This window comes from Lutra lutra, chromosome 2 (assembly GCF_902655055.1).
Source record: "Lutra lutra chromosome 2, mLutLut1.2, whole genome shotgun sequence".
NCBI lineage: Eukaryota > Metazoa > Chordata > Mammalia > Carnivora > Mustelidae > Lutra > Lutra lutra.
In genome coordinates, this window is record NC_062279.1 from 30,499,581 (window position 1) to 30,514,071 (window position 14,491).

Below are 14,491 nucleotides of genomic sequence, written 5' to 3' on the forward strand. Positions count from 1 at the left end.
ACTTGTCGGAACTCCGGGCTCGCGCGGAGGGCAGGAGCTGAGCGGCGGCGGCTGCCTGGGCGATGGGAGCGCGGGCAGGACGGTGAACGCCTCTCCCTCCTCGGGCTACGAGCGCGCCGGACGGACGCCACCGCCGGAGCCGACAGCTGCGGACCCCTGCGCGGCGGGAACCGAGGACTTCCCCGGGCGACAGGAGCAGCCCCGAGAGCGAGGGCGACCGGCTGAAGGAGCGAGCGCCAGCCCCAGGTGGCCCGGACCGCACGCCGCGTCCGCGCCGCTCCCCGCAGGCGACAGGAGACGCCCCCGCGCCGCGCGAGTGCCGCAGCTCGGCCGCGCGCTCTCCCCCTCGAGGGACAAACTTTTCCCAAACCCGATCCAAGCCCTCGGACCAAACTTGTGGCGCGTCGCCTTCGCCGGGAGCGGTCCGCGCAGAGCGTGCGTTTCTCGGGCGAGATGTCCGAGCGCAAAGAAGGCAGAGGCAAGGGGAAGGGCAAGAAGGACCGAGGCTCCGGCAAGAAGCCCGCGCTCCCCGCGGGCGGCCAGAGCCCAGGTGAGTGCGCAGCGCGGCGCGGCTCCCCGATCCTCTTCCTCCTCCTCCGCGGCCGTCGCCTCTCCCTCGGCTCCCCGCGCCCTGCGCTCCGGGCGCCTGGCGCTGCTCCTGGGCGTCCGCCGAGCCGGGAGGTTCTGGCTCTCGGTGGGGCCGCCCCTCACCTGGGCGCGGGGCCTCACCCGGGCGCCCGCACCCCGCGCGTAGGGTTGGGGGCTGCCGCCGCGACCCGCGCCCTCCGAGGGTCCTGGTCGCGTAGCGCTCGGTGGCTCGGCCTTTTCCTAGCGCCCCGCAGCTGAGCCCAGCCCGGGACCCGGACCCGAGTGCGGGAGCGGAGGCTGGGTGCGCGCTCCTTCGGCGCCAGGAGGGCTTTGCACGGGCCCCGTCTGCCCTCTAGCGAGAAAAGCGGGAACGGGTCTCCACTTGGCGTGCCTGGCCGGTTTGGAAGAGCTGGGTGGTCGAGGGAGAGGCCCCGGGAGCTGGTGCGCGGCGGGGCTTGGGGCGAGCGGTGTGCAGGGTCGCCGCGGTGTGTGCGTGAGTGCACCCTGGTTCAGCCCTGAGATACTGGACCTCAGGTGAGTTGAGAGGGATTCCTAGAGGTCAGCGAAGCAGATAAAATCTAGCCCAGTGCCAGGAACCAGGTCGGCTCCAAATAAGTTCTCAAACTTTAAATTTAGCATTTCTGTTTTTCAGGACCTCCTTGATAAATACGGTTAATTTATGTTACCAAGGGGTTCCGAAAAGCAAAGTTTATCTACATTTCTGAACCCAGTTGCTTACTGGTTATATAATAAGATGAAGCGGCAGTTGAGGCTTTCTAGAGACAAATCTTGTGTTTAATAATCAGAACACGGATGTGATTGACGGTTTCACCTTAGATTTCCCTAAGAGGAGCTGACCCTTTTAGACACTGTCTTGAATCGAGCAAGCATCCCGAATAAATACTTGCTGATGAGAGAGTGAAGAAGATGCTTAAAAAAAGAGAGGAGAGGGTGCAGTATAAGGGCTTTTTTTCCTGTCTCTGCAGTGCCCGGTTGTTCATTGATCCAGAACCCTTAAGTCACTTAAAGCATCCCCCAGCACATTTTATAAAGCACTTCTGAAAATTTAATTCACTGGCACTTGGTAATACTGTGGCTGAGAAGATAAGCAGAAAGATTTGTCTGTTCCTTGTAGGAAGAAAACAAGATTTGCTTAGTCCTTTTATTGGTATCACTGATAGCATTTCAGAACCTGACTTACTGGCAGGGACCTTCCACAGGTTTTGAGCAAAACAGAAATTGAACAAAGAGTAATTGTTTGGCCACTGACCATTGCTGTGCATGCTTGTATAATAAGATACTGCTGATCAGATTCACCTTATTTACTTCATGAGGGCATACTGAGATTGTCTTTACTTTTACCCTGTGTTTTGGAGACAAGGTATGAAATGGGGAGCCAAATTAGCAACCTCTGTGAGTGACTTTATCGGCTGTCCTTTCAAAAGTCATCGTGGTAAGTTAAAAAGACCTTGGATGGAATCCAAACTGTAAAGTTGTAGGCATTTGCAGGGACCTTTAGGTGTTCCCCTGTCCTGCCCATGAACTCTGTCTTCAGAAGTTTCCGTGGTCCTCTGTAGGTGGTCTGATGAATTAAGGAGGAGCATTGGTTTGAAGTGGCATCCTTTTTAGGTAACAGGTTTGCGTTTTGTCAAGGGTTTATAGCAGCAGTGCCTAAGCGTAGACATTTCAGATAAGCAGGTAGATTTAAGAGCAAGCGGGCATTTCTGTGTCCTGCAGATCTTATCTACGAGGTGGGCAGCTGTGTTGTGACGACCTAATGTTCTCCCTTGACACTGAGTTCAGTAGCTTCCTCAGTGACTCTCATTCTGCACTCTAGTCCACAGCGGTGATTTCCTCTAAACCACATGGACTGGCGTCTTTAAGTGACTATTCTCTTTACTATCTTCTTGAGATGCACTTGGCTCTAGGTTCCTTCACAGTATATTTATCTCCCTTTTCCGTCGGGTAGTCCTCATCTTTGGGGAGGAAACTTTTACCTCTTCCAGGGCACCTTGGAGGGGGTAAAAAATTCTTTAAATCACATAAACCACTTAAGAATATTGATTCTTTGACTGATTTGAAAAGAATGGCTATCTGGAAACCAGCTCTATGTGAAAGCACGCGGCATTAATAGTATTGCTTTCAAATCATGTTTCTTTCCTTGTCATTTTCCTCATAATGGGGCATGCCAGGGTCCTTGTCCTTATCTTAGGGAAATAAGTAACTGACAGGCATAATGGCTTGTGGGAGAAACTCACACTCCCTTTTCAACTTTCTTCACACTCAAGTCCTCAGGCACCCTCCCAAGAATGACTTCTGGTGCCATGACTGTAGTGTTCCCACTTAACATGCCAGCCCTGATGAGGACCTGGGAGCACACCCAGCTGGTCAGGAGCTCCATGTTTCCCCCCTTGCTTAAAGTGGCCACGGAAACTGCTAGATGTTGCACATGCAACCGCCCAGCTTCTCTTTGGATGTTAATACATTACTTCACGACAGTCGGGGGAGATATAATGCTGAGATAACAGCCTCTCAGCCCCGCAGTGCAGTGTATTATATGTAGAGGCATAAACACATCTGTCAGAGGGAAATTTTCAGGGGAAAAAGGCTTCTTTAACTTTCATATGACATGTGTGACTGATATGTGATACATACATGGCTATGTTGCATAGCATCCACATTTTTATACAATTAACTGAATATTGAGTTGCACACTATTGGGGCTGCAGATGTTCAACAGAATTATCTATTCCATAATAATGGCTCTAATAGGTCCTAAGCCCTTGGGCTCATTGGTTCCTCTTCTTTGCTCAAAATAAGCAACCTCAGCAAATCCTGGGCTTTGTAACACAGATCCATGTAGTACCAGGGGCCCTGTAATATCCTGGGCCTCCTAGATTCTAGACCTCCCATATCCACCCTCTTCTTATTGATTTAGCTCAACAAACTTCCTATCAATGCCCCAATGACAAAACCAGAGTTTTGTTTGCTTTGCTCTTATGGCTCAGAACTTCCTTTATGAATTTCCATTTGCTGATATGTTTTTCTTCAAAAAAAAAGAAAAAAACAAAAACCACAAAAGACCCCCTCCCTTTTTTTTAAAAACCTGGAACAAATTCATTATCAAGCTAAGCCACGTTCTGGAGCTATTGGGTCTCCCTGCAATCCTGGTAGAAGGGGCATTTGTGACTACATGTGAAACTTAGTATAGCAAATGGGGAGCAGTGGTTTGTGTGTTCCCTGGGTGACATCACCCACCTGTTTCTTTAAGTGGCTCCCGAGAGTGAAGTGCTTGTAAACATTCTTGGATGTAAAGTGTGCTGTCACTAGCAGGGCGGTGTGTATTTACAGAGCAGGAGGAATGTCCAGTGATCTCTTTCAACCTGGTTACTTCTGGCCACTGACCTTCTGTAATTACTCAAAACACTAAGTCTTATTTATAGGATGAAATGGGATTGCTTTTGAAGAATTATTTTGAAGCAGAAAGAGAGGGAGAAACTTGGGATCTTATTCTCATACCTACAGAATGATAAAGTAGTAACTGATGGAAGAATGAGGAGAAAAATAAATATATGTAAATAACCAGGAAGCATTGAACAAGTATGAGAATAGGGGATACCTTACTCGATGCAGGGCACTATACTGGAGGCTTTTATATTTTTTTTAATGAGGGACCTAGTATTTATTAAATATCGTAGCATGTTCTAAGAGGTACTTTGTATATTTTGTTTAGGAAGTATAAAAATGCCTAGCTGTCGGACAGCAAGGAGCAGGTTGCCTAGTTCTTAGCTCTGTAGCCAGATTGCCTGGGTTTAAATCCTAGTGCTGCTGTTCCTTAATGGTCTTATGAGAAAGTTATTTAATTGCTCTATGCCTTAATTTCCTTATTTGTAAAAAATTGCACAACATTATTATCATCAAGAAGTAATTTTGAGGCTTAAGTGAGATAATCCCTGGAAGCCTTGTAGTAAGTGCCCAATAAATGTTAGCTCTGTTTATAAAATGACTTCAGGAGCAAATTGTCTGTGTTTTTGCAAGGGTATTTGACATCATTTTCAAAATTTACCTTTTATGGTAAAAAAATAACTCCAAACCGGCTTTAGATTAGAGTGAGTATAAATATTAATATCTACTACCTGTAAATATAGAGAAAAGGGGATATGTCAAATACGATAACTGCACATATATATGATGAAAACGGTCCTGAATTCAGTCTAAATATTGAAAGTAGAGTGAGGTGCAACATAATTTTATCTCTGGCAGAAAAACATTGAGGTTTCAAGCTATGAGAAGATTTTGAAACACGACTCCTTTTCTGGCAACACTTAAGACTTGACGCTCAAACCTCACTTTATTATATAGAATGTATAATCTTCTCTTTGGGGACCAGTACAGATCGCAGCATTTGAAAAGGAAAGTGTGTATGAACATTTTCTTTGTTATCTTTTTATCAAATGTAACAGTCTCTTGCCAGCAAAGAGACCAGAATTGAGTGCAGGTGTTTCTATATATAAATAAATAATGGACGTGGGAAATCGTACTTCTCACTGTCTGTTTTCTCCCCTCCTCACCAGAATAGTTGTATGTAGTGTTTTTAAGTTCCAGGAGTGTGATGCTTCCCAAATCAGCACTTTATTAACTTTCTTGAAGTAACACGTTAAATTTGGCGTTAACCAAGTCCTGAGAGTTTATCATATTCTATTAGGACAAAAGAAAACAAAGTGAATGTCAGGATTTGGGGTGAGTGATTTTATTTGCTCAAAAAGACAAGTAAATGGACTTCTCATATTTTAGTTAACCCTAGGGCTTTCCCCTTCATCAGCAGAAAATACAAAAAAATTAAATCAGGTACTATTGACCTAAATCCTGGTTCATTTTAACCAGAGGAAAATATGCTTATAAGGCTCATAAAAATGAAATTTCCCCAGAGGCACAAGTGATGTTTTGGACCCACCCTAATCCTACACATCCTAATCATAATCCTATGTATGCGTCCTTGCATGAATTTTAATAGATTCTTTAAAAAGTGAGCTACCAAAATGCCATTAGATGTCAGTGTTTGTTGCTTTAGAAAAAGTAAGGTGTTAGAAAAAAAAAGAGCTTAATTTGTTCTCAGTTTTAATAAGCTAAAGCTGGCTGCTCTGAGAAGTTTGATAATTATTAGGACCCTGGTTAACCTTGTGTGCTTCAAGAAAATGTCACATTTTCACATTCCGCTCTTCTAACTATTAAAAGATGCCTCTGCAATAAATTCCTGAAAGAATTCAGAATGTAGGCTGAAAATACACGAATCAGCACATTGTTTTTTTTTTCTGTTTTAAAACGACGCAATTGTTCAAGAATGTTAACATCTTGTATTTCTTTTGCATTATTCAAACTAGAGCTGAATTACACATTCATCTTATGTCACCTTGATTAAGATGGAACACGTACATTTTCAAGTCCCGCTCAAGTGAGGTCTGTGGGCTGCGGCCCCTGGAAGGCCAGCTATGACCAGAATTTTCTTTCTTCTTTTGCCGCTGTCACCTTCCTGTGGCCTCCAGAGGGTGCTCCAGGAGCATCACACTGCTATTCCCCAAAGAATGTCTCCTTTCTGCTTTTCTTGAGTTACTTTGATGTTCTGGGCAATCTGTGGGGAAGAGAAGGGCCCTGATTTCATCAGAGTTAGCTGCCTCAACAGGCATTTGTTTTCCAGTGAGACCAAAGAGCCTGAATTCACAAGGAACTCTGAATGGGAACATTCCGGTACATCCTTCTGATGGTGATGATGCCATTGTCACCTGCGGGGGATGTCTGTGAAATTAATGTTCGCTAGCACTTGTGCCTCGGAGAACCTAGCATCTCACAAGCACCCTTCGGTTGCCCCTTACAGCAATTCCTTTTGAATAAGTTCGGAGACCTCAAAGTGATTTAGTCATATTTAAAAGGTTCCCCATGTAAGCATCTGCCTTTGGCTCAGGTCATGATCCTAGGGACCTGGGATTGAATCCCACATCGGGCTCCCTGCTCAGCGGCAAGTCTGCTTCTCCTTCTGCCCTTATCCCTGATTGTGATCTCTCTCTCTCTCTCTCTAATATAAATAAATAAAATCTTTAAAAAAATGAAATAAATAGTTCCCTATGGCATTAGAAAAATAATATGTGAAAACATCAAATTTGAACAAAGGATTTTTACTAACACATCTGCTCTCATTTCTTCACACTGTTTCCTCAGCTCCTAGCTAAAATTGTTGAAGAAGCCTACTGTGATTGAGGTACCCATTTTTGAGAATAGGAATGAAAGACTGAATCTGTTGGATCATGGGCTAATGTTGTCACACGGTCACCAAGTCCCTGTTCCTTGATCGTGCTTGATCCCACCCAGCGCGAGTCATCTTCAGCTGTGTTCCCCTCCTGCTCTTTCCAAGTGTAGTAGTACTGCTCATCATGTTTCTTAAACAAAACAGGTATTATTGGGGTACCTGGGTGGCCTAGTTGTTTAAGCGGCCGACTTTCGATTTTGTTTCAGGTCGTGATCTCAGGGTCATGAGATCGAGCCCTGTGTTGGGCCCCATGCTCACTGTGGAGCCTGCTTAAGATTCGCTCTCCCTGGGAGCCTGGGTGGCTCAGTGGGTTAAGCCGCTGCCTTCGGCTCAGGTCATGATCTCAGGGTCCTGGGATCGAGTCCCACATCAGGCTCTCTGCTCAGCAGGGAGTCTGCTTCCCTCTCTCTCTCTTTGCCTGCATCTCTGCCTACTTGTGATCTGTCAAATAAATAAATAAAAATCTAAAAAAAAAAAAAAGAAAGATTCGCTCTCCCTCTCTTTCTCCCTGTGCACGAATGTGCACTCTCTGTCTTTAAAAAAAAAAAAAAATTACTAATGGGAAGTAGCCTTTGCTCAGCTACAGTGTCCCAAACCTTTCATTCCACGGCTTCAGCAGGCAGACAGCTGGCTCCTTGGGTAGCTGTTGAATTCTGGTTTCAATGATGTGAGAGTCAGGGAATGTTTGATTATGTTGAACCACATGCACTGGTCCCTTTTGTAGATTATACATGACTAACTATTGACAGTGTTCTATAGTTTGATATTTGGTTTCTCTTTTAGTTGTTTGGCTTTATGCTTTATGTATGGATTTTAAATAACATAGTAATGACAACTTTGAAAGAATTCTTCCAAGTCGGTAATTTAAAAAGGTTAAAAGTAATATATAAAGGAGTCCAGGCTAGGAAATCATTGAACCAGTGGCATTTTTCTCCAATACATAGATCAGGTCATATGATATCCATAAAAAGTGAATTCAGCATAAAGTCACAGTGTCAGGGCAACTAGCATTTCCCCTTGGAGAGAAGCGTAGCGCGTTTCTACCATGACGTAGAACTTTTATTATTATTATTTTTTTGACCTGTTAGAAAACCGTTATCTTGCTTTCTCTTACCCACCTTGTTTCTACAGAGATTATAGAGATGTGAGGAGGAAATACTAGTGAGTGGTGAATAATTTAATGAGCCACTAGTGAGGGACTTTATTTTATGAGATAATATGACAACAAAAATCTTCGCTCAGCTTAATAGTACTAGAGCAGCACAATTTTTCTAGTATTTTAAGTAACTGAATTTTATTGTCAAGTGGAAATGCATCTCATTATGAGTGGCCTATATTGCTTTATAAGTAAGGTTAAATTTAGATAAAGCTGGTTTTTAAGAAGTGTGTATATTTGTGTTTGTGACTGTAAGGCATCTGTTTGTTATATATAACCTTGTAGTTGTAGAGACAAATTGCAATTTTAAAGGTTATGGTAGCGCCTTAGCTATTCCGTCGTGAATCTAAAACCCATCTTTAAAAGGAAATGTCTAAATTCCAATTTGGAATGATTTTTTTTTTTTTCCAGAACACATAAATCTTACAAATATAGTGAAATGTTTTGCATACCGAATGTCTTAAACTTAAGGACTCCAGAATGGAAACCTGAAATTCCTACACATTTTGTGTTTTTTTTCAAAACACAGAATTCAACCTTACATAAAAAGTTTGAATGCTTAATTATACATAGAAACATTTCTCTATTAATGCCCTAAGGTTTTATAACTTAAAGTTTATTTTTCAGCCATGTAGTAGGCCATTTATTTAGGAATTTTCATTCATATATAATAGCAATTATAGCTATAATCAGCAATAGTTGATTAAGAAATGCATTGAAAAAGAAGAAAAAAAGTGAGGGAGATAGTCAACAAATATTTAAAGGAAAAATGTTCATGGGAGGAGGGCTTTCTTCTATGGAGATAAATGTATGTGTTTCTATTTAATGTTGAGAAATACATGTGCTTTGTGATTCGAATGTTCTTTCTGTTCTTAAGTTTATCAGGACTTAGAAGGGTTTCTGGTTGTCCTTGAACTTGTCTTTTCTCCCCTCTCTGCATCTTATTCCTCAGACATTCTATCCTATTGGAGGACAATCTCAGAAGAAGAGGATTTGTAACTTACTCTACTAGTAGTTGATGGAAAGTCAGCTTGAAGATAAGGGAAGTCATTTTGGACACAGAACATTAGTTTTCTGGCTACAATGGGAATATTATGTTTCATATGCTTTAGTATACGAAAAAGGCTGTTTTTTTGGAACGTCCCTTTTCCCCTCCTTCCCTTTCAAACTTGGAAAGTGTGCTTTTCAGTTACGAGTTTGAGTTTGTGCTATAGTAAAGGTTATGTATGGATTTTTAAATTAAAGGGTTGTTTTGTGTTTGTGTTGTATGTTCATGTAATATGCAAATATACAGCAGGGTTTTTTTGGGTGGAGGCCAATGTCATACCCATTTGTAACTTCATTTGGGGTTGAGCCGAGCCTAAATCATGGACCTATGTAGCCAGTGTTTCAGTGAAACCCAAATGAACATTTTAAGTCATCATTTTGATGATTCTGTGTCTTCTCTCCAAACCTAGTGGTGTGAGAACGTACAAAGTAGGGATGGTATCTATACCTATATATTCCACAGGGAATGGAATGAAACAAAATCCCGCTAAAAAGGATATACCTGGGGCCAAGCCATCTTGGGTGCGGCCCACTCCTGTCCCTCTGATCTAGCCTTCCCTAAACCAAATGATATCCTGCCTTTGGGTAGCACTCCAGAACTGAGCAGCATTTTGCATTCTCCAAAAATTATCTGGCTGTTCACCTCAAAAGTAAAAATCCCTATTCTGAGGTGTGGCCACTAAGAAGAAGCATTCGCTCTGTTTTTTTTCCTAACTAGTGGGCCAAAGGAGAATTCCTATGTTTAAAGAAAGTGTGGTTCAGAACATAGCCGCAGGAGAATTTGACTGAGTAGCACCAGGCAGAGGTTTCTGGAACCCCTGAGTACTGGCCTGGCTTTCGGGAGTGCTGCCTTCCTCCTGTGGTGGAGAGGGGCTGCTATGGTTCCATCAGAGCATGGATTAAAGGAAGGCCATGGTCTGTGCTCTCCTTGTGCGGATGTGAGCCCAGACTGTTCGGCCTCCCCCTTGTGTAACCTGGACGGTGACTGGAGCTTTTAAGCCTTACTTTCCACATGTACCCAGTTTCGGAAATTGTGTGTAATTCGTGTGGTCCTTCTGAGGAGTAAGTAGTGTTTGGGATTGTGCTGGGAACCAAGTAAGCACGAAATGATTTACTGGGTTTGAATGTTCATAAAAATCTAAGTATTTTTTCCATGTTCGTTCATCTAATGGTATCTTCTTATTTGTATGTGTGTGTCAATGTTGTCTGAATTTTAAGCCCTCAGAGGACAACTTGATAAATATAGGCTGTGCATCTTTTCACGGGGTCTTATACACAGGCTCCTGTAAATAGTTATCATGTTGTTGATAGTACATATCAAGGATTTATTTGGTATAGATTCTATAGCTTTGGACCATTGGTGAGTTAGATGCCAAATCCGTAATACATTCATAAAAAGATGAGTAGAGGAGCACCTGGGTGACTCAGTGGGTTAAGCCTCTGCCTTCAGCTTGGGTCTTGGTCTCAGGGTCCTGGGATCGAGCCCCACATAGGCTCTCTGCTCGGTGGGGAGCCTGCTTCCCCCTCTCTCTCTGCCTGCCTCTCTGCCTACTTGTGATCTCTCTCTCTCTCTGTCAAAGAAATAAATAAAATCTTAAAAAAAAAAAAAGATGAGCAGATATTCTTAACCTGAGGTTTAACTTGAACTTTGACCTATAGATTTTTGGAGAATAGAGGATCACTAGCAGTGATATTTTAATGGATTGGTACAATAATGGGTTATGGGCACTTGTATTTTAAGTAACAGACACACATCCTTACTATTTTAAAATACATGGCAATTAGTTCTTTAGATCTAACATTTCCCTTCCTTATCTCTTATGACTTGATGGGCCAGGGTATCTTGTATTACCTAGTAGAGTGCTTTGCAAATGAATATTTATAGGGTAAGTGAGTGAAAATCATTTTTCTGTGTATGTTTATTAACTCTTGTGGTTCTTGAGCTAAGGGATAGATAATTGTAGTGATTGATAATTGATTTAACTGGGGCACATTGTTTTGGAAAGTATTAAGTTCATTGTCTCACTATATTTTTCATTTGTATATTAAGTTGACATTATTTGTGTATGTATCAAACCTGCTTTTATATTCTTCTGGTATTTTCTGTCCTCTCTGCCAGAAGAGTGACAGTATTTGCATTAAGCACAGTATTTCACTCTTTAAAATTGTGGTATTCTCTATATTCTCCACTTTAAATTATCTTTAAATAAATAAAAACAGGGAGCCTGCGGTGAAGCCCGTGAAGAGTTAGATTTTTATAAACAGTTACAATAGCGGTAATAATGTAACTAATTGTCATATCTTTCTGAGAAAAATATTGAAGACTGGTATATTGTCTCAGAAAAATTAGTTCAAATACAGAAAGTAGATTGTGATTATAATTTGTTTTAGTGATGTCACCTTGCTTTATACCCGGAATCTTCCCTGGGGGGTAGTGGGAGGGAAGAACTCATGCATTATCCATTTTGGGAAAGAGTTATATATACAGGAATTATGGAAATGAGCTAGTGGGTTTGTCAAGAGAAAACCAATTATTTGAATACTGGGTTGAATGGAAAATGAAATACATAATTTTCCATATATTAAATTGGATAGAAATGGGAGATGTATGTCTTAAGGGTTGTGTTTTGCTTTTGTTATTTTTTTTACATGTCAACTGTATAGTGTGTTCTCAGTTGCCCTTAACCTGACAGGAAAGGAAAACCTCAATAGAAATAGTTATTTTATATTTTTGTATCTGGAAAGCAACATTAGAATTTTTACAAAATGTGTACATTATTCACACCCCATGGAAAAGGGCTAGGGTCCACTTCAAGAAGGTAGAGAAGACAAAGGCCATTCATTATCTTTCCTCGGGAATTAACAAAATAAAGAGTATAGTCCCCAAAACCTCTATGCATTTATTCTTCTCTCAGATCAAATCTACACAAGACTCCTTCTACCAAGAGAGCCTCTAAGAGGCGCCTGGGTGGCTCAGTGGGTTAAGCCTTGCCTTCGGCTCAGGTCGTGATCTCAGGGTCCTGGCATCGAGCCCCACATTGGTCTCTCTGCTGGGCAGGGAGCCTGCTTCCCCCTCTCTCTCTGCCTACTTGTGACCTCGCTCTCTGTCAAATAAAAAAAAAAAAACTAAAAAAAAAAAAAAAGAGAGAGAGCCTCTAAGTTGGACCATGCAAGGTGAAAAAAAAAAAAAATGCCACCCCTTATGATACTGCACTGAATATAGAATAAATATTCACAAAACTGTAAAAGTTCAGTGAGAGCTTTTCACATCCGATTTTGGTGACCATGGTCACACTCTGCAAGGTGAAGACATGCTTCAGTGCTTTCCTCCACCCTCCACTGAAGGTCAGGTTTCCTTCATTCTACCTCTGGCAGTGGTGAGGAAAAGGCAGCACGCGGCCATCTTGCTGCTCTGCCCCGCATGCACCATGTGGGAATAAAGCTCCTGGGAGCCCGAGGGGCAGCAGCAACTGTCTTACGGGGACGTGCAGCGAGACGTGCCTGTTGGGAGAACGTCAAGGCGCCTCTGCCTTCCGACACCAGAGGATTCCATCCATGACAGAGAACGCCTCGGAAGATCTCAATGCCCTTTTTGTCATTTTAGATATGTGATTTTACAAAGTTACTGCTGACCTTAACACGGATGCCCTTCTGGGATTTGTTTCTGTGAAACGTATCGGCAGCTGGATGGCACAGTGCCCGAGTAATAAGTTACAGTTGCATCCCGACACATTCAACTCATTCATCCCTGCTGGTGGTACAGCTCTCACGTGTGTGTGTATAAAATATATAATAACTCTTTGGAAGGTTCACAGTGTTTTGCTAGTATTGGTATGTTAACTCCCTGTAAAACAGAAAAGAATAGGGTGCCTGGGCGGCTCAGTGGGTTAAGTCTCTGCCTTCGGCTCAGGGCATGATCTCAGGGTTCTGGGATGGAGCCCTGTATCAGGCTCCCTGCTCAGTGGGGAGTCTGATTCTCCCTCTGCTCCTCCCCCCACTCATGCTCACATTCTCTCTCTTTTTCTCTCTCAAAATAAATAAAATCTTAAAAAAAAACATGATTCTAAAAATATGTAAGATTACTAACAGAGAGGTGCCTGGGTGGCGCAGTGGGTTAAGCCTCTGCCTTCAGCTAGCGTCATGATCTCAAGGTCCTGGGATCGAGCCCTGCATTGGGCTCTCTGCTCGGCGGGGAGCCTGCTTCGACTTCTCTCTGTCTGCCTCTCTGCCTACTTGTGACCTCTCTCTCTCTGTCAAATAAATAAATAAAATCTTAAAAAACAAAACAGAAAAAAAAATTTCCTGTTCAGAACTTACAAGCATCTAGTTTTAGGCTATGAGTACAGCAGTTGTGTGTTGAGAATTCCCTGGAGAAATTAAGCGAATAATGGACATCCTTAGAATTGTCTTTTGTTTCATGGTACATTTGTAACTAAAAGCCTCTTCTTTAAGTAATGATGGCAGTTTCGTGGAAGAAGGTCACTCTATTTCTGGTCACCCAGAGAAATAAGAAATGGGAAATATGTATACAGATCTACATACCCAAGGTTCTAAGTACTAATTTTGCATGTTGCGTAAGTAGGTGGTTTTGTGCTTTCTCTGGGTATAGACTTGCTTTTTAATTACTTTCAAAACGTATGAAATAACTATACTTAAAATTTGCTAGAACTATCTTTATTTACTTATTTATTTATTTGACAGAGAAAGCGCAAGCAGGAGGAGTGGCAGGCAGAGGCAGACTCCCACTGAGCAGGAAGCCTGATGTGGGACTTGATCCCAGGACCCTAGGATCGTAACCTGAGCCAAAGGCAGACACTTAACCATTTGAGCTGCCCAGGATCCCTCACAGAACTATCTTTTAAATGATCAGATAGGTTTGATTTTTATAAGCTTGCTTTTGTGATTATTAGTCCTGTAGTTGTATTTCAGGAGAGAATATAAATGCAGAGCCAGTAAACTGGGAGGTAGCTTTCTATATTCTCTCACCTTATTGTCTATAATATACTAAACATGCTTTTGAATATTTTATTTCTCTGAATATTTTATTATCTTTGAGTATTTATGTTTGCTTGCAGGGACAGATCAAAGCAATCTCTGTTCTGTTTTGAGCATTTTATCTTGTTACTCATATATTTTAATTTTTACAACATAAAGCACCGTTGTCATCCAGATGATTTTTAATTGAATGGTCATAGATGCACATTTTAGCATTTCACATCTTTAGACCATAAACCCATAAGATCATGTCTGTCTTGTGCATTATCATATCACCACAGACCAGCACAGTGCTGGAAGCATAGTTGTTGCTCTTAAGAATTTATGCAGTGATTGAATGAATGAGGCCCTATTGCTCATTTGCCTAAAACAATGAGTTGCGGGAGTTTATGGATAGCAGTTTA

The 14,491-nt window shown here is 42.4% G+C and overlaps 1 protein-coding gene across 6 annotated transcripts in view; it reads left to right on the forward strand.

Moving 5' to 3' along the window:
* The first annotated feature begins 321 nt into the window (after positions 1-321).
* The window catches only part of NRG1 (neuregulin 1), a 228,900-nt gene continuing 214,730 nt past the window's right edge, over positions 322-14,491 (forward strand). For all 6 annotated transcript variants that reach the window (XM_047716950.1, XM_047716949.1, XM_047716951.1 and 3 more), the window contains exon 1: positions 322-550. In XM_047716950.1, coding sequence (XP_047572906.1) covers positions 454-550 — 97 coding nt within the window. In that variant the 5' untranslated portion in view covers positions 322-453. The remainder of the gene's footprint in view (positions 551-14,491) is intronic.